This window comes from Lepidochelys kempii, chromosome 3 (genome assembly GCF_965140285.1).
Source record: "Lepidochelys kempii isolate rLepKem1 chromosome 3, rLepKem1.hap1, whole genome shotgun sequence".
NCBI classification, from domain to species: domain Eukaryota; kingdom Metazoa; phylum Chordata; order Testudines; family Cheloniidae; genus Lepidochelys; species Lepidochelys kempii.
This window is the reverse complement of record NC_136382.1, coordinates 150085410-150106841: the sequence shown is the minus strand read 5'-3', so window position 1 is coordinate 150106841 and position 21432 is coordinate 150085410. Positions and strand designations below refer to the sequence as shown.

At 44.2% G+C, this 21432-nt stretch overlaps 1 protein-coding gene across 6 annotated transcripts in view; it reads right to left on the bottom strand.

The window, feature by feature from the left end:
• The window catches only part of CMTR1 (cap methyltransferase 1), a 56845-nt gene extending 35741 nt beyond the window's left edge, over positions 1-21104 (bottom strand). For 3 of the 6 annotated variants that reach the window (XR_012158190.2, XM_073338530.2, XM_073338532.2), the window contains exons 1-3: positions 20950-21104; positions 15513-15644; positions 7538-7689 (exon numbers count right to left, since the gene is read on the bottom strand). Coding sequence is in view for 4 of the 6 variants with exons in the window: in XM_073338530.2 (XP_073194631.1) it covers positions 7538-7689; positions 15513-15639 (279 nt within the window). In the remaining 2 variants the exon portion in view is untranslated. Of the gene's footprint in view, positions 1-6188; positions 6355-7537; positions 7690-15512; positions 15645-20949 lie in introns of those variants that run through there. The other 3 variants (XM_073338531.2, XM_073338534.2, XM_073338533.1) reach the window with 2 other exon arrangements.
• Between the last annotated feature and the right edge of the window lie 328 nt (positions 21105-21432).

Sequence of the window (21432 nt, the reverse complement as noted above, 5' to 3'; positions counted from 1 at the left end):
TCTGAAAGGCTTTGCAGAAGGTTTCTTGAGAGAGCTGCCTTATTTCGTCCTCCACAGTAGGACACTTTACCACGCCAAGCCAGTACCAAGTATTTCTGGAATCATTGCAGCACAAAGCAGGGCAGCAAACGATCCTGGGTTTTGGTCGCACTCATACAACATTCGGGCTTTATCTTTCTGTGTCAGCCTCAGGAGAGCGATATCATTCACAGTCACCTAGTTGAAATAGGGGAATTTTTGTAAGGGAACAGTAAAAGGACCCTGTTCGTCCTGGACTATCTGTGCTTGGCTAAAAGGGATCATCCTGGAGAATAGCCACGCGGTGGCGGGGAGGCATGTGCTGCACATCCACCCCAAAACTGCAACCCCTCCTTTTAAACAGCAAACCCTACTGGCATTGCTTGCTATGGGAAAGGAGGGCGCTGCAGTCTGAAACCATTCCCACATGTTATGAAGGCGGAAGAAGCCAACCCCGTGTAGTCTTTGGCTTATCATGGCTGCCTGAAAACCGAATTCTGTTGCCCAGCTGTGTGTGATGTGTCACCATACCAGCAGGCGCTCAATATAAAAGGCAAAATGCGACCTTATACCTAAAGCACAGGTGCTGTCTGCTATGAATTGCTTGATTCACTGTGAAAGTGTCTCCCTTTTGTTCTCAGAAATGTATCCTCTTAAATTTTATTCTCCCTTTTTATCCCCCCTGCAGGTGCAAATATTTCTATGCTCCCCGTATCAACTCAGTCTCTGAGATTATCACAGATTAGAAGGTGGGAAGAAAAAAAAAAAAAAAAAAAGCACTTGCGATGACATGTTTTCCAAGCTCATGCAGTCCTCCCACGCTGATAGGGCACAGCTGAATGCATGGACCTTTCCTGACCATTCAGTGGCAGCGGCCAGGAAAGCATTCAGTGAGCGTGATCAGAATACGCAGGAGGAGATGCTGCGGCTGATAAGGGAGCAAACGGACATGATCAGGCATCTGGTGGAGTTGCAGGAAAGGTAACAAGAGCACAGACCGCCACTGCATCCATTGTATAACCGCCTGCCCTCCTCTCCAAGTTCCATATCCTCCTAATCCAGACGCCCAAGAAAGCTTGGGGGGGTGGGGGAGGGAGGGAGGAGGAGAGAAGGCTCCGGGCACACAGCCACTCCAGAGGATAGCCCAAGCAACAGAAGGCTGTCATTCAAACAGCTTTGATTTGTAGTGTGACTACAATAAGCAATGTGGCCTTGTCCTTCCCTCCACCCCACCCGGGCAACCTTGTCAGTGATCGCACTTTTTTTTTTTTAAACAAAGACAGACTACATGGATTCAAAACAATAGGGACTTTATTTCCTTTGTCAGCTGTGGTCAAATCGGGGGACGGGGATTGGCTTACAGAGAAGTAAATTCAACAAAGGGGGCGGTTTTGCATCAAGGAGAAACACACACAACTGTCACACCATAGCCTGGCCAGTCATGAAACTGTTTTTCAAAGCCTCTCTGATGCGCAGCACACCTAGCTGCGCTCTAATCGCCCTGGTGTCTTGCTGTTCAAAACTGGCCGCCAGGCGATTTGCCTCAACCTCCCACCCTGCCATAAACGTCTCCCCCTTATTCTCTGATATTATGGAGCACACAGCAAGCAGCAATAACAATGGGAATATTGGTTGCACTGAGGTCTAAACTAGTCAGCAAACTGCGCCAGTAGGCTTTTAAATATCCAAAGGCATATTCTACCACCAGCCTATAGTTGACCTGCTCCTTACCCCTGTCCAGGATGCCTGTGTATGGCTTCATGAGCCTTGGGAGCAAGGGGTAGGCTAGGTCCCCAAGGATAACTATTGGCATTTCAACATCCCCAACGGTAATTTTCTGGTCTGGGAAGAAGGTCCCTTCCTGCAGCTTTTCGAACAGCCCGGAGTTCCTAAAGATGCACCTTTCCTGACCATCCCTCACTGATGTCGGTGAAACGTCCCTTCTGATCCACCAGTGCTTGCAGCACCATTGAGAAGTACCCCTTGTGATTTACATACTGGTTGGCAAGGTGGTCTGGTGCCAAGATAGGGATATGCGTTCCATCTATCGCCCTACCACAGTTAGGGAACCCCATTGCAGTAAAGCCATCCATTATGACCTGCACATTTCCCAGTCGCTAACCTTGCTAGCAGGTGGTCACGGATTGCCTTGGATATTTGGATCACAGCAGCCCCCACTGTAGATTTGCCCACTGCGAATTGATTCCTGACTGACTGGTAACAGTCAGGCTTTGCAAGCTTCCACAGGACTATTGCCACTCGCTTCTCAACCGTCAGGGCAGGTGTTATCTTGTATTCCTGCGCTTCAGGGCTGGGAAAAGCAACTCACAAAGTTCCAGGAAAGTAGCCTTATGCATGCAAAAGTTTCGCAGCCACTGGGAATCATCCCATACCTGCAACACTATGCGGTCCCACAAGCCTGTGCTTGTTTGCCGGGCCCAGAATCGACGTTCTACTGTATCAACTTGCCCCACTGCCGCCATGACGTCCCAATTGCCACATTTCGTGCTTTCAGGAACATCTCTGTGCATGTCCTCCTCACAATTGTCCTTGTGCTGGCGGCTCCTAGCCAGGTTCTGCACATACTGCAGGATAATGCACAAGTTGTTTACAATGCTCACAACAGCAGCGCTGAGCTGAGCGGGCTCATGCTTGCCATGCTATGGCGTCTGCATGGATAACCCAGGAAAAAAGGCGCAAAACGATTGTTTGCCATTGCTTTCAAGGAGGGAGGGAGGGGAGACTGACGACATGTATCCAGAACCACCCGCGACCATGTTTTTTGCCCCATCAGGCATTGGGAGCTTAACCCAGAATTCCAATGGGCAGCAGGGACTGTAGGATAGCTACCCACAGTGCACCACTCCATGAGTCGATGCTAGCCACGGTATTGAGGATGCACTCCGCTGACCGACTGTGCTTAGTGGGGACATACACGATTGACTGTATAAAATCGCTTTCTAAAGTTCGACTTCTATAAAATCAACCTAATTTTGTAGCGTAGACATACCCTCAGTGACATACGTTACACCAACAGAAGCACCAGCGTGGACAGCATTATGTCCGTTCGCTGGGGGTGGTTTAATTATGCCAACAGGAGAGCTCTCTTCCGTTGGCATTGAGATCTTACAGCGGCAGAGCTGTTGTAGCACAGCTGTGCCGCTGTAAGGGCTCTAGTGTAGACACGGCCTTAATGTCAACAATTCCTAACAGATCTGAAACTCACTATACCTAATACTACTTATGGATAAATACCATGAAAGAGCTGTGCCTTGACCAATGTCAAACAAAAGCTGGTATCACACTGGTCATTAATATCGCTATGATACGTATGTCCAGATGATATTTAAAGAGGTATGTGCTCCTACTGAAAACGTGTTTTAAACTATGTAACAAGGCAGAGTTGACCAACAGATTTTCTACCAGGCAAAGCATGTCTATTCACCTATCCCTGTCCTCTGATGTGAATTAAACATTATAACCCAGACACAATGGGAGCTACATTTGCATGTCAAGTCAACATAAGGATGCGAAGTTGACATGGGGTCAGCACACTAGAGACCAACCAACCAACGAGGGCATTTCAAATGTTTACGGGACTCTACCTGGAGAAAAGAAAGCCATTTGAGGTGTCCATTTACTGAAGAAATCACTTCAAGGGGATGGGGTATTCATGAAAACTTGGATCCTGGTTTTGATTGAAAACCAGCAGCACTGTCAAAGACTGAATCCTTGGGAGAAAAATCTTCATTAAATAGGAATCTACTTTATTAAATAGGAAAAAGATTTTATTAAATAGGAAAGGTAACCATTAGTAAGTATGGACGTAGGATTGCATTTTATGTTATATGTGTAACCCTGTTTCCATTTATCTTCACTCGCTACCTTTTAAAACTTAACCTTTGATTCACAATAAATATATTTCAGTGCTGTGATGTTATAAAGGACTTGATTTTTTACCAGTGAGTTTGACTGGTGAGTTTTACCAGTCAAGCAGTGTGTGTACACCGTTGCTTTTGGGAACAACATACCTGATAATTTCTGTGAGCGTCCAGTGGTTAAGGACTGGATACTACAGGGGGATGCTTTCAGAGGAGCTTAGGGATTGGAATGCACCTATTGCTAACCTGCAAGGGGAAGTGAGGGCTTGCAAGGCTTTGAGGAGTCTGCTTGGGTGGCTAAGACTGGCGGATCAGGTCAACCAGTTTAGCACCAGCCAGACTCTCTCTTGGTGAGGTAGGAGGGAAACAATGGTGACTCCCAGTCCTGGGCACCGCAAGAAACTGTCACACCACCCTAGTAAACATGGTCACCAGCTCCTCTGCAATTCTCCTGGCAGTAGCACTGTGTAAATGGAATGCCTCAGGATATCGGGTTATACAGTCAAATAACTAAAATGTATCTGTTCCCCTGGGTACTCCATTCTGACGGGGTCCACAATATCCATTACAATCCTTTCAAATTGTATGTGTACAGTAGGACTCAATCAATGGATATCTGTCTTAATTGCTTCTGGTGCCACCAACTGACATTCAGGGCAGAACTGACACCATTAAGCTACTTCTTCAGGAACACTGGGCCAGAAAAATCTTTGTAAAATCTCTTGTTCCTTAAGTGGGCCTACAGGGAGGGACTTGATGAGCCATCTTCATGAGCCCCTGCCTAAAACCCTGGTGACTACCAGCTGTTTCACTCACTTTTCAGTCTTAGGGTGCTCACATATCCATACAATATACCATTCTGGACTATACGGTAAGGGAATTTAGTTTGACCAACATTCTTCTCACCTAGTCCTTTAGAGAAAGGTTTGAGGGCATAATCCCTCTTGCTGATATTTAGCAATATCCATATTGTATATATGGATACTTGCAAGCCCTTAGCCCTTTTCCTTTCTCCCCTGGTAGGGTGAGTCTTTCCCCTCTCCTTCAAAAATATCTGAAAAAAGGGAAGATAGATCCTCATCCTCTTCTTCCTTAAAACCTTTTCCCAACTGATTATGACTGTTACTACTTGAAGTCAGGCTATCAGTCTCCTTTATTAAAAAGTTAGTGAAATTAGGAAGATCTTTCCCAAATACTACAGGGAAAAGGAAGCTTTTCAGCCATGCCCGTTCTCATAGGAATCTCTTGTCCATCTACTTGGAGCTTAACTGCTGCCAGGGAACATGCTTTAGTGTCTCCATGGACACACCTAACTGTTATTGAGTTTATTGGCTGTGTATGTTTCAACATGTTCTTGAACCAGGGTCAGGTGACTCTCAAATCCACCAAGGCTTTTACTAGCCTTCCTTTTAGTACTACTAGTTTTGAAGCGAAGGTCTCCCCCACCCAACATGGAAAAGTTACCAAATTTTCCCCAGGAGTGGGTCTTAGCCCTGGAACAAAACCTCCTCAGGTGCCACAGTTTGTCACATTGGTAGCGATCTTCTTTTTGGGTCTCCCATCCCACAACGTTCACCTCACAAGTAATGATGGGATTTGTTCTTAACCAGATTCAACATTGTTCCTGCTTCTGCCTTACAGAGAGAAAATCCTGACATTAGGAGAAAGAGTTCCTCAGTCTCTGCTCCAGAGCCCAGATCTGAAGATCACCTAGCAGGTTGGATAGAAACAATTCCAGGACAAGTATCTTGGTCATTTGAGCAAAGATGCAACGTTTCTGGACTTAATCCATTTTTTAAATAAATTCCTTCAGATGTTTACTATCTTCAAGGGTCTTCAGAATTTCTATATCAGAAGGACTAGGACTTTTGTTGCTAGATCTCTGGATTATACTACCATCTCTACAGGGTTTCCATAACCCTTCTGTAGCCCTAGGCTTCTTGGTTCTCCAGTCCACTAGGCTTGTAGAGCCTTTCCAGTGAGATATGGGGTAAGCCAGATGATCTTGTGGCCATCTGCAGGGCTGAGTTACCCTTTTGAATGTCAAGAGACTTGCCTCCATATCTTCTTCTATTTCTGGATTCTCCCATTCTGCGGTCAGGCGGGGTCATCTCAGCCCACTGCTGATCCTCCTATTTGCTTTGCTCTTCTTGGCATTTTCTGGACTCTGCTGTTAGTCACTGTTCAGTCTCCATCTGCTATCCATCTTAACATCCCCGTCTCTTTCAATGTTTTAATGTCTGCAACTGGGGACTTTAAAGACCACCCACCCTCCACTTGGGGCCCTACCTCCAGTATAGCATCTCCAGTGGCTCCAGCTAGCTCTTCCTCTGACCATCTTTCTTTCCTGGGCAGTCAGCAGCCAAGCAAAAGTCTTCCCACTGGGTCTTTTGGGCTTTGGTCCAAGTTCCAGGGCTTCAGACCACCCTGTCACAATGCTACAGAGAAGCAAAGGCTGGAAGAAATATGCATCATGTAGGCAACTATCAGAGACGGGAGGATCAAAAAAAAGAATTGGTCACCTGAAATTACAAGTTAGGCAGGCATGTGCGGGACAAGGCTTGAAAAGTGTAGTGCAGCGTCAAGATAAGTGGTTAATATTGTATGGCATGAGCACTTCACTGACAAATGCCACACCCTAGAAGATCGAGCTAGCAGTCTTTTCTCCAACACACACAGGGCTAGTTAGTGAAGTATACTCAGAAAGCCAGGTGTTGGATTTGCCACTGTTGGTGTCCAAAGTGGACTTAATTTGCAAAATCCCTCATTTGGTGACCAAACTCACTCTGTCCATGCACACACGTGCACACCACTGTAGTCAGAACTCACACTGAATCCATTGTGCTCTACCAGGTGAAGTCACCAGCTCTCCAGTTGGCTGTGCCATTAGTACCTGTGCTATTCCCATGTCACAAAGGGGTATCACTACTTTCACGTCCCCTTTTTCTGATATTTGTTAGCTCTAGAAGTTGCTGCCCACTCTCAGGCTGACGTCTCAGAAGCCCACAGGGGATCTGGTGCTACTTGAAGGAAAGATTATTTTTAGTAACATTTGGAAGGCCCGCTCTGAAGTTATAGCAAGGTACTTATAGCAAAGTAAAGCCTGCATGACACTTTAATAAAAGCTTCTGCAGTTGCCTCAGTGGAAAGGTCCCCAATTTGGAAATGGTGATATAACAATGATCTTCATCAAGTTTTACAAATGATGCAGGACTCCAGCGCCTCAAGCTCACAAATGCATTTACATTTAAATGTATTTCAAAGATTTGCTGAGCCACAAACTTCCTTGAAATTCTGCTGCCTGGGGCTAATAGGAATAAGTTTCTGTACAGAATGTGTGTGCAGCAAGGCTGACTTGGATTTGAATGGATCACAGAGTTAGTTGGACTGAGTCTCCCTTGCTACTAAGAAAGATGAAATTCACCATGGTTCTAGCCTTCTAATTAGCATCTGATCTGCCCGCCGTCAGTCATCACTGACTGCGATTAGTGCAAACAGAACAGCGCTCTGCATAAATCCTGAGCTTGAAAGATACAATGGTGAATGCCAGGGGCATCTCTCACAGCAGAATGTACTCAATTTTGCTCTCAGCTGCTCATCCAGTTTTAGCAGCATGCTCGAAAGTGACTTTGACCTACCATGAGCTTTTGGGAGACGCTGTTATACATGGAGTAGCGGGAGGAGGTGCCCTCCACAAGAGAGTCTGCTTTGAACTCATTGCTGCCAGAGCCGAAGACTGGACGCCTCTCATCGCTCTCACTGTCAGACCCACTGCCGCTACTGGAAGACTCTGAAAATGAAACAGAGGGGAGAAATTAACAAGCGTTTGTTTCGCTAATCAGAGGGGAAGCTGTATATGGGAATTCCAAATTCACATCCCAGAAGGCTAGGGGATAGTAAAGAATCTGCTTCAATAGCTCAGACTGGCTGTGGGGAGCATGCAGACTTCAGATACAACTCTCAAGACAAAATACCAGCTGTCTTGCTACCTCATTCCACCATAAAGAAGGTGAAAGACAACCCTCTCCCCCGGGCTGCCACTTGACTTCTCCCTTGAGAACAAGCTGACATTTACATTTGTGATAAACACCAATTCACACTCTTTTCCGACTAGTAGAAAATGTTTTAGATATGTGGATTTACCGTACCTGATAATACCAATGGGGAAAGTGGGGGTCATTCTTGACCACAATGATAATCCACTTATGCCCTGAACTAGGATATTTAATTATCCTTATCTTGCTGCATATAGGTAGGACCAAATTCTTTACCTTGCATATGTAAGGTGCAGATGTACCATAGCCTTGTATTGAACACATCTTCTCCTTAGCCCTCTATAATTGAGCAGTACACTGAAATGCTGTCAGAAAGTGATCCGAATTTCAGCAATCCTGAGGAGACCCCCATATGGCAGAATCTTCCACAACAACAAAGAGTGGGCAGCTGCCAAACCTCCTAGAGGTAGTGTTATCGGGCAGTGGGACTGTTACTGAATGAGATTATGTGGGAAAGTTGGTGGACAATACTCCTCCTTGAGCAGATGCACAGCTCAGCGAAGCATGCCGGAGACCTAGAGTGGAATACCAGCCCAGCACACTGGATTCCAGGAAGGCAGATGCTGGTATTTATCAATAAAAAAAACCAAGAACAAAATAAAGCTTTTTACATGAAACCTCTGTTACACTGGAAACCAAACTCTACCCACTTGCTGGGAGTAGGTCAGTGTAAAAGGCTCCAGCTCTCTCTCAAATACCTGCTCACCAAGTCTCTCTGGCCCAGTCAGCATTGAGGACTTTACACTGGTGTAATTAGACTGATGGAGCTACACCAGTGCAAACCTCCACAGACATGCAAACCCTTCACATAGACATCATTTATTGCCAGCTCTTGCTACCTCCACAAAATACTGCCTCACCCCCACAAAATCAAACTTAAATGTTGGACTGTAGCTTCCCAGTGTGTGCGTGCGTGTCATTTCCCAGCCACCCGACATATAAGATCCTTGGATAAGGTGGCAGGGACTGAGTTTTCCCTCCTCCTGAACCAGACCCCATCTCACCCAAAAACAGGGAGCAGTGGGCTAAGGAGCAAGGCAGCCCCGGCTGGCCTGACCACCACTGGTAGCAAGCCTCCCGACTACCTTCCTACCACAGGGTTCTGTGGGGTATCATCCAACTTATATAATCCTACCAAGCAGAGAGCTCTGTGGGAACCCCACAGTGCAACCCTCTGCTTGGGTTCAATGGTCCAAATGCTGACACCCATCAGTATCCCCTGCTGCAGGGAGTGGTAGAGGACCTGCCCAGGGTCATTTACTCTTTGAAGCAGTGGCTGGGGTTCCAGCAGCAATGACCGGGTTCCCTGTGCTCCTAATAGCAGCTGTCAAGTCCTTTCCACCTCCCTACTCCCCTCCCCATAACACCACAAGCAGCACAAAAGCAGCCATGGCTGCACCAGGTACACTTGGGTCACTTTTGGAAGGTTTCCTTCACAACCATAAGGACTAACACAACCTCTCTTAAAAGGAAAGCTGACTCAAGAGATTGAAGGCACTTGCCCAGGAAAGATTCCTGATCATCCTGATCGCATGAGTTTTTCAAGCCTTGCTCTGGCTATCAGAAGTTCCACAGATTGATTGTGCGTTGTGTGGAGAAGTGCTTCCTTATGTTGGTTTTAAACCTGCTGCTTATTCATTTCATTGGGTGACCCTTGTTTTTGTGTTAGGTGAAGAGATAAATAACACTTCCTTATTCACTTTCTCCACACCAGTCATGATTTATAGACCTCTGTCACAACCCCCTTTACTCCCATTATTTTCCAAGCTCAACAGACCCAGTCTTTAATCTCTCCTCATATGGAAACTGTTCCATACCCCCCCGATCATTTTTGTTGCCCTTCTCTGTACCTTTTCCAATTCTAATATCTATTTTAAGATGGGGTGACCGGAATCACACACAGTATTCAAGCTGTGGGTGTACCACGGATTTATATAGGGATGTTATGATATTTTCTAGTTTATTATCCATCCCTTTCCTAATAGTTCCTAACACTGTTAGCTTTTTGTTTGGTTGGTTTTTTACCACACACAGCCGCTGCACACCGAGTGGATATTTTCAGAGAATTACCCATGACGACACCAAGATCTTTCTAGAGTGGTAACAACTACATTAGACTCCATCATTTTGTATGTCTATTTGAGACTATGTTTTCCACTGTGCATTACTTTGCACTTATCAACATTAAATTTCATCTGCTATTTTGCTGCCCAGTCACGCAGTTTTGAGAGATCCCTTTGTAACTCTTCACAGTTAGCTTCGGACTTAACTATCCTGAGTAATTTTGTATCGTCTGCAAATTTGCCACTTCAGAGTTTACCCCCTTTTCCAGATCCTTGGGGGACCCTACTGTTTACCTCTCTCCACTATGAACACTGACCATTTATTCCTACCCTTTTTGTTTCTTATCTTTTAACCAGCTACTGGCTCATGAATGGACCTTCCTTCTTATCTCATGACTGCTTACTTTGCTTAAGACCCTTAGGTGAGGGACCTTGTCAAATGCTTTCTGGAAGTCCAAGTACACTATAGCTAATGGATAACCCTTGTCGACAAGCTTGTTGACACCCACAAAGAATTCTAACAGACTGGGAAGGCATGATTTCCTTTTTCAAAAGCTGTGTTGACTCTTCCCCAATATACCATGTTCATCTATCTCTCTGATCATTCTGTTCTTTACTATAGTTTCAACCAGTTTTCCTGGTACTGAAGTTAGGTTTACCAGCCTGTAATTGCCAGGATCACCTCTGGTGCCTTTTTCAAAAATCAGTGTTACATTAGTTATCCTCCAGTCATCTGCTACAGAGACTGATTTATGCAATAGGTTACATACCACAGTTCGGAGTTCCGCAATTTCATATTTGAGTTCTTTCAGAACTCTTGGGTAAATAGCATCTGGTCCTGGTGAATTATTCTTAAATTTATACATTTGATCCAAAACCTCCTCTATCGACACTTCAATCTGGGGCAGATCCTCTGATTTGTCATCTAAAAAGAATGGCTCAGGTGTGGGAATCTTCCTCACATCCTCTGCAGTGAAGACTGAGGCAAAGAATTAATTTAGTTTCTCTGCACCTCAATTATCCATTGGCCCACTGGTTATTTGGCAGGCTTCTGATGTACTTTTTTTTTTTTTAATTGCTATTTGTGTGTCTTTTGCTAGTTGGTCTTCAAATTCTTTTTTGGTCTGTCTTATAATACTTTTACACTTGCCTTGCTAGAGTTTATGCTCCTTTCTATTTTCCTCAGTAGGACTGACTTCCAATTTTTAAAAGGATGTCTTTTTGTTTCTAACTGCCTCTTTTACTCTGTTTAACCATGGTGGCGTTTTTTGGGTCCTCTTACTGTTTGATTTTTATTATTTGGGGTATAAATAGAGGCTCAAATTAAATTTTAGTGTTTTTAAAATAGTTTCCATGGAGTTTGCAGGCATTTCACTCTTCTGTTTGTTTTAATTTCTATTTAACGAGATTCCTCATTTTGTGTAGTTTTTTGAACTCCCTTTTTGAAGTTAAATGCTACCGTGATGGGGTTCTTTGGTATTTCCCTCTTACAAAGATGTTAAATTTAATTACATTATGGTCACTATGCCAAGTGGTTAGTTATATTCACCTCTTGAACAAGATCCTCTGCTCCTTTCAGGAGCTTGCCTCTCCTCTTGTGGGTTCCCAGAACATCTGCTCCAAGAAGCAGACATTAACAGTGCCTAGATATTTTCTCTCTGCATTTCGTCTTGAGGGGATATGTACCCAGTCAATATGGGGGATAGTTGAAATCTCCCATTATTAGTGGGTTTTCTGTTTCTGTAGCCTCTCTGATCTCCCTGAGCATTTCACGATCACTATCATCATTCTGGTCAGGTTGTCGGTAGTATATTCCTACTGCTATTATTCAAGTCTGGAATTCAGTGGTACAGTTTGAATCATTTAAGATATTTACTATATTTGATTATGCTTTCTTTCACATATAGTGCTATTCCCCCACCAGCATGACCTACTATGTCATTCCTATATATGTCTAATTATTTATTTTGCATCTTGGCACAAACCAGAAGCAAAACTAAAGTAGTAAAGCAGCAATACCACTCACAATTTTCTAAACATACTAAAAATATACAATAAAAATCTAAATATTAAGCTATATAATTGCTTAAATAAGTGTATATAGTTATACTGTACCCTTCTACGTAGCAAAAAGATGTACCAAATCTAGCATAAAGGCTCTATGTAGTTGTAAATCAACATGTTTTAATGGCTATATCAACCTGTAAAAATGCACCTTTCTTTAGAAAATAACTGAAGCACAAATGGAAAAGTTGATTAAAACTGGTTATTTAAATTGTGGCTTTCCACGTGGTGATTTAAATTGGTGACTGAAATTAATCCACCCTGGCCCCAAGGGTCCTTGGCACCGACATGTCGTTCCCAGTGAGGATGAAACAGCTCTTTCAGAGACATCAGGTTGCCAAGATTTTGTAGAATATTTTTAGTGATCGCTCAATAATTCTCTCTATTGGCTGGGAACATTTAGCAAGAATAGAGACCAGAGACTGTCTGGCAAGTGTCACCACAGCCACATCCTAGTTAAAGAGGCCCAGCTCCAGCCTGGAGCACCCACGGAGTCAGCACCTATAGGATTGACTGGGAGCTAGGAAGGTTTCTGCACTGCAGGGCACAAAGCTGCCTTCTCCCATATTGAGCTGGAATACTGCCTGAGGCCTAATATTTTCAAAGTAGTCTGAGTGGGAGAAGACATTAGCCACAACTCCCATCTTAGTCAATGGAAGTCACTCAGTTAACACTTTAGCACAGCTTCGCAATCAGCCATTCAGCATAAGCAGAGCTGCTGGGCACCACTGTGGTTCCATGGCTAATGCTATCCAGTTAGAACCCAAGAGTGGGCAAAGCTATTACATTTAAAAAAAAAAAAGTCTAAATGTGAACATAAGAAATCAGGATTTTACAGGTATATGGGAAAAAAGGCAAAATGAGTTTAAAGCAGAAAAAATATACTTAAGAAAGTTCCATTAAGGCCTTAATGGGCAATATTGTAATGACAATATAATTAACCTGAGTAATATGACCATCCTCCTTTAAAAAAAAAATCACAAATTTTTAGGCAAAGAATTACTCTGCCAAAGCAAGAGACAGGCATAACTGCCTCTACAAGGACCTTGTCAGTTAATCTGTAAAACATTATTGAGAATCCAAGACATTATTTAGGATTGTCATTTAAGACTTTCATCTGAACTAATGCAGCAGTTACTCTTATGGCTCTAGGAGAAAGGAAACAGATCAGGAGTAAGAGATAGCACATTCTTCAATACATCAGTGATTCATAGATACTAAGGTCAGAAGGGACCATTATGATCATCTAGTCTGACCTCCTGAGCAACGCAGGCCACAGAATTTCACCCACCCACTCCTGCGAAAAACCTCTCACCTATGTCTGAGCTATTGAAGTCCTCAAATCGTGGTTTAAAGACTTCAAGGAGCAGAGAATCTTCCAGCAAATGACCCGTGCCCCATGCTACAGAGGAAGGCGAAAAACCTCCAGGGCCTCCTCCAATCTGCCCTGGAGGAAATTCCTTCCCGACCCCAAATATGGCGATCAGCTAAACCCTGAACATATGGGCAAGATTAACCAGCCAGATACTACAGAAAATTCTTTCCTGGGTAACTCAGATTCCACCCTAATATCCCATCACAGGCCATTGGGCCTATTTATCATGAATATTTAATTATCAAAACCATGTTAACGCATCATACTATCTCCTCCATAAACTTATCAAGTTTAATCTTAAAGCTAGATAGATCTTTTGCCCCCACTGCTTCCCTTGGAAGGCAATTCAAAAACTTCACTCCTCTGATGGTTAGAAACCTTCATCTAATTTCAAGTCTAAACTTCCCGGTGGCCAGTTTATATCCATTTGTTCTTGTGTCCACACTGGTACTGAGGTTAACTAATTCCTCTACCTCTCCGGTATTTATGCCTCTGATATATTTATAGAGAGCAATCATATCTCCCCTCAACCTTCTTTTAGTTAGGCTAAACAAGCCAAGTTCCTTGAGTCTCCTTTCATAAGACAAGTTTTCCATTCCTCGGATCATCCTAGTAGCCCTTCTCTGTACCTGTTCCAGTTTCAATTCATCCCTCTTAAACATGGGAGACCAGAACTTCACACAATATTCCAGGTGAGGTCTCACCAGTGCCTTGTATAACAGTACTAACACCTCCTTATCCCTACTGCAAATATCTCTCCTAATGCATCCCAAGACCTCATTAGCTTTTTTCACAGCCATATCACATTGGCAGCTCATAGTTATCCTATGATCAACCAATACTCCAAGGTCCTTCTGCTCCTCCGTTACAGTTGAACAGGGCAGCAATATATCTGGTATTTAAAAATAGAGTAACATCTCACAGGGCATACTCCCTGATGCAATGTATATCTAAAGTGAGTTCAAAGGAAAAAAAAGACATGTGTGATGAATTTTACAGAACACAATCGCACCAATTAATAAAGTACTAAATTTCATCTGAGTTACAGCCAAATGGTGAATCATTAAACCAGCTTTAATAGCAATCTTATTTTTAAGAAACCATTTGACCAAGATGAAGGTTAGGTTTTAAAACAAATAAATTGGTTTGGGAGAAGGAGTTAATCAATCCAGTGGTCAAATACCATTTTACATTTACAAAATAAATTTATCAGAGTTCATGCTAAATTCAATCACAGCCATCTGCAACCAATGTGGCAGAGCCTACTGTGTGCACACAGAGATGCCTGAGGTGTGCCAAACTGAAGGCTATACTGGCAGATTCCCAAGAGCCTGAATGTGACACCGATACCTTTTCTGCTTCTTCCTAATGGACAGATAGATATGGGGGTAATGAGGGGGTTTGTGTGTGCGTTTCGATATTTCAGGCCTGTTTTTTAATGTTAGAAATCCAGGTAGTGACTGAAGAACAAGTGAAATGAGGTCAGCAGAAGAACAGAGAACTGTGAAAGTTATAGCAGTGGAGAGAAGAAGGGAAATGTAACGACTTTTAAAAACCTCTGTTAAGGTTATTCAACTTCAGTGACTAATTAACACTACAGAGAATGGATACATTTGGATTCAGCACACTGCCCTTTCAATTAAGGTGCATGAGCTCACAATATGCATCTTTTGAGAAATTCAGAAGGTCGTCCAGGTAAGTCCATCCATGACACTCTCAATATTTCTAATGTACAAAAGAAAAAGAGTAGATACAAGGGACAAAGCAAACAAAGGTTATATGATTCGTTGTTATTTTCAGATGGCAGTAAAGAGTGTCCAGATAAGATTATGGAGGGGAAAAAATTAATTCCCCCCCACCCCCAGTTTGGGGATAGAAACTGTATAGTCCTTCCTTCTAGAGAGGAAGGATGGTCTTGGGGTTAAGGCACTGAATTGGGATCCAGAATACCTGCATTCAATTCCAGCTGATTAATTAAATCCCTGAAGAGAAAAGCAGCCTTTCCTACAAGGCTATCTCCTTGCAACTCTGGTGCCCGTACTACTTCTGATCTTACCTTGAGTTGCATGATTACTACATGGAGGTTCATCATCGGAAGTGGAACTGAGGTTCAGTCCCAGATCTTCTGCCCTCTTTTTCTGCTTCTGGTTGCTGTTAAATTCAGGCTCTGCTCGTCTCTTCATTTTTACTGCAAGGAGAGAACAAACAGTAAGCATCCAGCAAGTTCATTTCCTCCAATACTGGGGCAAGGTCTGTGTTGTTGCTGCGGTCCAGCAGAGTGCATGGTTTTTCATGCTATTTGGGCACTATGCTTTGCCTCCAAAACCTGCCACAGATAAACGTCGTTGCTTTTCCCTGGCTGCCATCCAAAGCTGTTAGTTCAAAAATAGGGAACCAGGACACACAGCAGCTTTCCCTACTGTTGACCAATTTAAACCACAACTGTATGTGAAACCCCGCAACCAGGAGAAGAAAGAGTAACTGGTGAGAGGTCTCCCCACACTTGGGAACTCAGACATTTGATTTGGCTCCAAAAGGGCTTTTTAACAGTGCATATTAGAGATTCGTTCTGCACTAGCAGTACATAATTGAGGAAATGTAAGGTCAGTTCAGTGGGTGTTTTCAGTTTCCTCTGAAAAGCTGCATAAAGGAGTCAACTTCTTCTGAAGGAGGCAGAACATTCTGAAACCTGATCCTGCAAACGCGGATTTTTAAAAATAGTTTTCCCACCCTTTTTATAGCAAAGCTGTAAATAAGGATGCATACAGAAGTCTCTTTCCCATTACACTACATTAGTTGGGACCTGTCTTTCCTATTAAATTACATTAGTTGGGACCCTCCTTCCAGATGACATCATGGTATCCTCTCGCACTGAGGATCTCTCTCTGGGGGAGGGAACTCCAGTTATTAGGAAGAGACAGGTAAGTTGTGGGGGATTTGATCATTAGAAACACAGATAGCTGGGTTTGCAATGACCAGGAGAACCGCATGGTGCCTTGCCTGGCTGGTGCAAAGGTTGTGGATCTCCTGAGACATCTAGATAGACTTATGTGTAGTGCTGGGGAGGAGCCAGTGGTCATGGTACATGTAGGTACCAATGACATAGGGAAGGATAAGAGAGAGATCCTGGAGGCCAAGTTTAGGCTGCTAGGTAAAAGATTGAAGTCCAGGACCTCCATGTTAGCATTCTCTGAAACATTTCCAGCTCCATGCACAGGGCCAGTTAGACAGGCAGAACTGCAGGGTCTCAATGCATAGATGAGATGATGGTAGAGAGAGGAGGGGTTTAGATTTATTAGGAACTGTGGAAACTTTTTGGAAAGGGGGAGCCTATACAGGAAGGATGGGCTCCATCTAAACCAAAATGGAACCAGATTTCTGGCACTTAAAATTAAAAAGGTCATAGAGCAGTTTTTAAACTAAGGGCTGGGGGAAAGTCGACAGGTGCGGAGGAGCACGTGGTTCAGACAGATACATCCCTTAGGGGAGGATCTATTATTGGAGATTCTCTATGTCCTAAGAAGGAGGAGAGGATGGAAGATGATAAAATACAGGTAGGATCTGATGAGAAACAGTCAAATGAAAAAAAGTCCAATTCAATTACATCATGTACTGGCAGACAGCTAAAAGTGACAAGTTTTTAAAGTGCTTATATACGAATGCTAGAAGTCTAAATAATAAGACTGGTGAACTAGAGTGCCTCATATTAAAGGAGGATATTAATATAATAGGCATCACAGAAATTTGGTGGAATGAGGATAATCAATGGGACATGGTAATACCAGGGTACAAAATATATCGGAAGGACAGAACAGGTTGTGCTGGTAGGGGAGTGGCACTATACGTAAAAGAAAGCGTAGAATCAAATGAAGTAAAAATCTTAAATGAACCAAACTGTACCATGGAATCTCTATGGATAGTAATTCCATGCTCTAATAAGAAGAATATAGCAGTAGGGATATATTACCAACCACCTGACCAGGATGGTGATAGTGACTGTGAAATGCTCAGGGAGATTAGCGATACTATGAAAATAAAAAACCTCAAAAATAATGGGGGATTTCAACTATCCCCATATTGACTGGGTACGTCACCTCAGGATGGGACGCAGATAAAGTTTCTTGACACCTTAAATGACCGCTTCCTGGAGCAGCTAGTCCTGGAACTCACAAGAAGAGAGGCATTTCTTGATTTAGTCCTAAGTGAAGCACAGGATCTTGTCCAAGAGGTGAATATAGCCTGGCAGTAGTGAAGATAACATAACTAAATTTAACATCCCTGCGGCCCAACTTGTAGCATTTCATTTCAGAAAGGAGGGCTACACAAAAATGAGAAAGTTAGTTAAACAGAAATTAAAAGGTACAGCGCAAAAACTGAAATCCCTACAAGCTGCATGGAAACTTTTTAAAGACACCATAATAGAGGTTCAATGTAAATGTATACCCCAAATTAAAAAACATAGTAAGAGAACCAAAAAAGTGCCACTGTGGCTAAACAACAAGGTAAAAAGCAGTGAGAGGCAAAAAGGCATCCTTTAAAAAAGTGGCAGTTAAATCCTAGTGAGGAAAATAGAAAGAAGCATATAAAACCTGGCAAATTAAGTAGAAGAATATAATTAGGAAAGCAAAAAAAGAATTTTAACAGCTAGCCAAAGACTCAAAAAGTAATAGCAAAAAAAATTTAAGGACATCAGAAGCAGGAAGCCTGCTAAACAACTAGTGGAGCCACTGGACGATCAATTTGCTAAAGGAGCACACAAAGATGATAAGGCCTTTGCGGAGAAACTAAATGATTTCTTTGCATCAGTCTTCACAGCTGAGGACGTAAGGGAGTTTCCCAAACCTGAGCCATTCTTTTTAGGTGACAAATCTGAGGAACTGTCCCAGACTGAGGTGTCATTAGAGCAGGTTTTGTAGCAAATTGATAAACTAAACAGTAATAAGTTACCAGGATCAGATGGTATTCACCCAAGAGTTCTGAAAGAACTCAAATGTGAAATTGCAGAACTGCTAACTGTAGTCTGTAACCCATCATTTAAATTGGCTTCTGTACCAAATGACTGGAGGATAGCTAATGACACGCCAATTTTTTTAAAAGGTTTCCAGAGGTGATCCTGGCAATTACAGGCTGGTAAGCCTGACTTCAGTACCAGGCAAACTGGTTGACTATAGTAAAGAACAAAATTATCAGACACACAGACGAACATAATTTGTTGGGGAAAAGACAACATAGTTTTTGTAAAGGGAAATCATGCCTCATCCATCTACTAAAATTCTTTGAGGGGGTCAGCAAGCATGTAGACAAGGAGGATTCATTGGATACAGTGTACCTAGCTTCTCAGAAAGCCTTTGACAAGGTCCCTCACCAAAGGCTCTTAAGAAAAGTAAACTATCATGGGATAAGAGAGAAGGTCCTCTCATGGATTGGTAACTGGTTAAAAAATAGGAAACAAAGGGTGGGAATAAATGGTCATTTTTCAGAATGGAGAGCAGCAAATAGTGGTATCCCCCAGGGGTCTATACTGGAACCAGTCCTATTCAACATATTTATAAATGATCTGGAAAAAGGGTTACACAGTGAGGTGACAAAATTTGCAGATGATACAAAACTACTCAAGATAGTTAAGTCCCAAGCAGGCTGCGAAGAGCTACAAAAGGATCTCTCAAAACTAGGTGACCGGGCAACAAAATGGCAGATGAAATTCAGTGTTGAGAAATGTAAAGTAAATGCACATTGGAAAACATAATCCCAACTATACATATAACATGATGGGGTCTAAATTAGCTGTTACCACTCAAGAAAGAGATCTTGGAGTCATTGCAGATAGTTCTCTGAGAACATCCACTCAATGTGCAGCACCAGTCAAAAAAGTTAACAGAATGTTGGGCATCATTAAGAAATGGATAGATAATAAGGCCGAAAATATCATGTTGCCTCTATATAAATCCATGGTACACCCACATCTTGAATACTGCACGCAGATGTGGTTGCCCCATCTTAAAAAAAAACTGGAATTGGAAAAGGTTCAGAAAAGGGCAACAAAAATTATTAGGGGTACGGAACAGCTTCTGTATGAGGAGAGATTAAGAAAAGACTGGGACTTTTCAGCTTGGAGAAGAGACTACTAAGGGGGATATGCTTAAGGTCTATAAAACCATGACTGGTGTGCAGAAAGTAAATAAGGAAGTGTTAATACAAGAACTAGGGGTAATCAAATGAAATTAATATGCAGCAGGTTTAAAACAAACAAAAAGAAATATTTCTTCACACAGTGCACACAGTCAACCTGTGGAACTCCTTGCCAAAGGATGTTGTAAAGGCCAAGACTATAATAGGGTTCAAAAAAAGAACTAGATAAATTCATGAAGGATAGCTCCACCAATGGCTATTAGCTAGGGTGGGCAGGGATGGCGTCCCCAACCTCTGTTTGCCAGAAGCTGGGAATGGGCGACAGGAATGGATCACTTGAATATTACCTGTTCTGTTTATTGACTCTGGGGAACCTGGCATTGGCCACTGTAAGAAGACAGGATACTGGGCTAGATGGACCTTTGGTCTGACCTAATATGTCCATTCTTATGTTACTGAAGAGTTTGCTGACAGATAAATAACCATTGCATAACCCCGGGGAGCAGCAACAAATGAGAGTCAATTACCCTCCATTGAACTCAACCAAGCCTGAGGAGTTTGCTGGGAAAAATGCCAGGGAACGGAATGCGACATAGGGATAAAAATACATACACTACTTAAGAGCAAGAGCTAGGTTCTGTTGGGGTAGGTGAAGTGCTGCAGGAATCTCAGTTAAATATTTAACACGAAGAACAAACAATATCAGTGTTTGTAGTCTAACAGGATTAAAACCCAAGGAAATAAAGAACTGAACGCTAACGGTCCGACAGGACCACAGAACCATCCAGACTAAAAATCCACCCAGGTGGAGCCACGGGGCCTTGAAGCTACTCTTACAGTAGCGTCAGCAGGAAGGAACTGAGCAGTTCTGCCAAGAGATACACGTCGAGGGATGTCGCGAATGTAAGTGGGTGTTGCGGGATTGTAACCAATGGCAAAATTAGACCCACAGGTGCCAGCGATTCTCTCCTACTCGGAATTAGGAGGTACGTACAAAGCCCTTCACAAAAGACCGCAGCATCAGCCAGATTCATTAGCCCAAGGGGGCCCACTGTCTGCTCTCAGGGCGGCGTCCCCAGAGGGCAGCGCAGAGCGGGACACCGTTCGCAGGGATTCGTGTTTCTCCAGCCTCTTTCCACCGCAGGCCCCCGGGAGCGCTCCGCGGGCCGGGAGCAGGGGCGCGCCCGCGATGGGGGGAGGGGAGGAGGGGCAGGGCACCAGGGAAGAGGCACAGCACAGCCGCCGCGCAAGAGCCAGGCCCTGGGGACTGGGGCAAACGCCGACCCCCGGCAGCTCCCCGCGGGGAGCAGGAAGGCCCCTGGGCGGCGGGCGCGGCAGGGCTGAGGGTCACGGGCGGCACTCACTGGGGCGGGGTCTCAGGCCGGCACCATGGCCCGCAGGCGGCAGAGGCGAGAGAACCAGGCCGACTCCGCTCCGCTCACTTTCGTTTCTCCAGCTCCCCGTCGCGCTCAGGGTCCTCCCTCTCTCCTGGCGCCTGCCAGTGACGTATGAGCCGGCTCCGCGCCTGCGCCCAGAGCCGCTGGGGCCGGGGGGCGACCCGAGAGCGGGTTGAAAAGAGGGCGGGGACGGGAGGGAAATGAGGAGGAAGGAGAAGGGGGCGGGACCATTAGTCGGGGCCCGCCGCTGCGGGGCGGGGCATCCTTGGGCCACGCCCCGCCACTAGGAGGGGCTAGAGCCGGACGAGCAGGGCGGCGCTCTGGGGTACCCGGCTTTCCCCCGTCCCCACTCCCCGCGCCGCCCTGGGGGCTGGCCCTGGCAGTCTCTCTGCATGGACGCAGAAACCCTAAGGCCCCGTGGGCTACTGCCTAGGGCTGGACGGAGAGGTG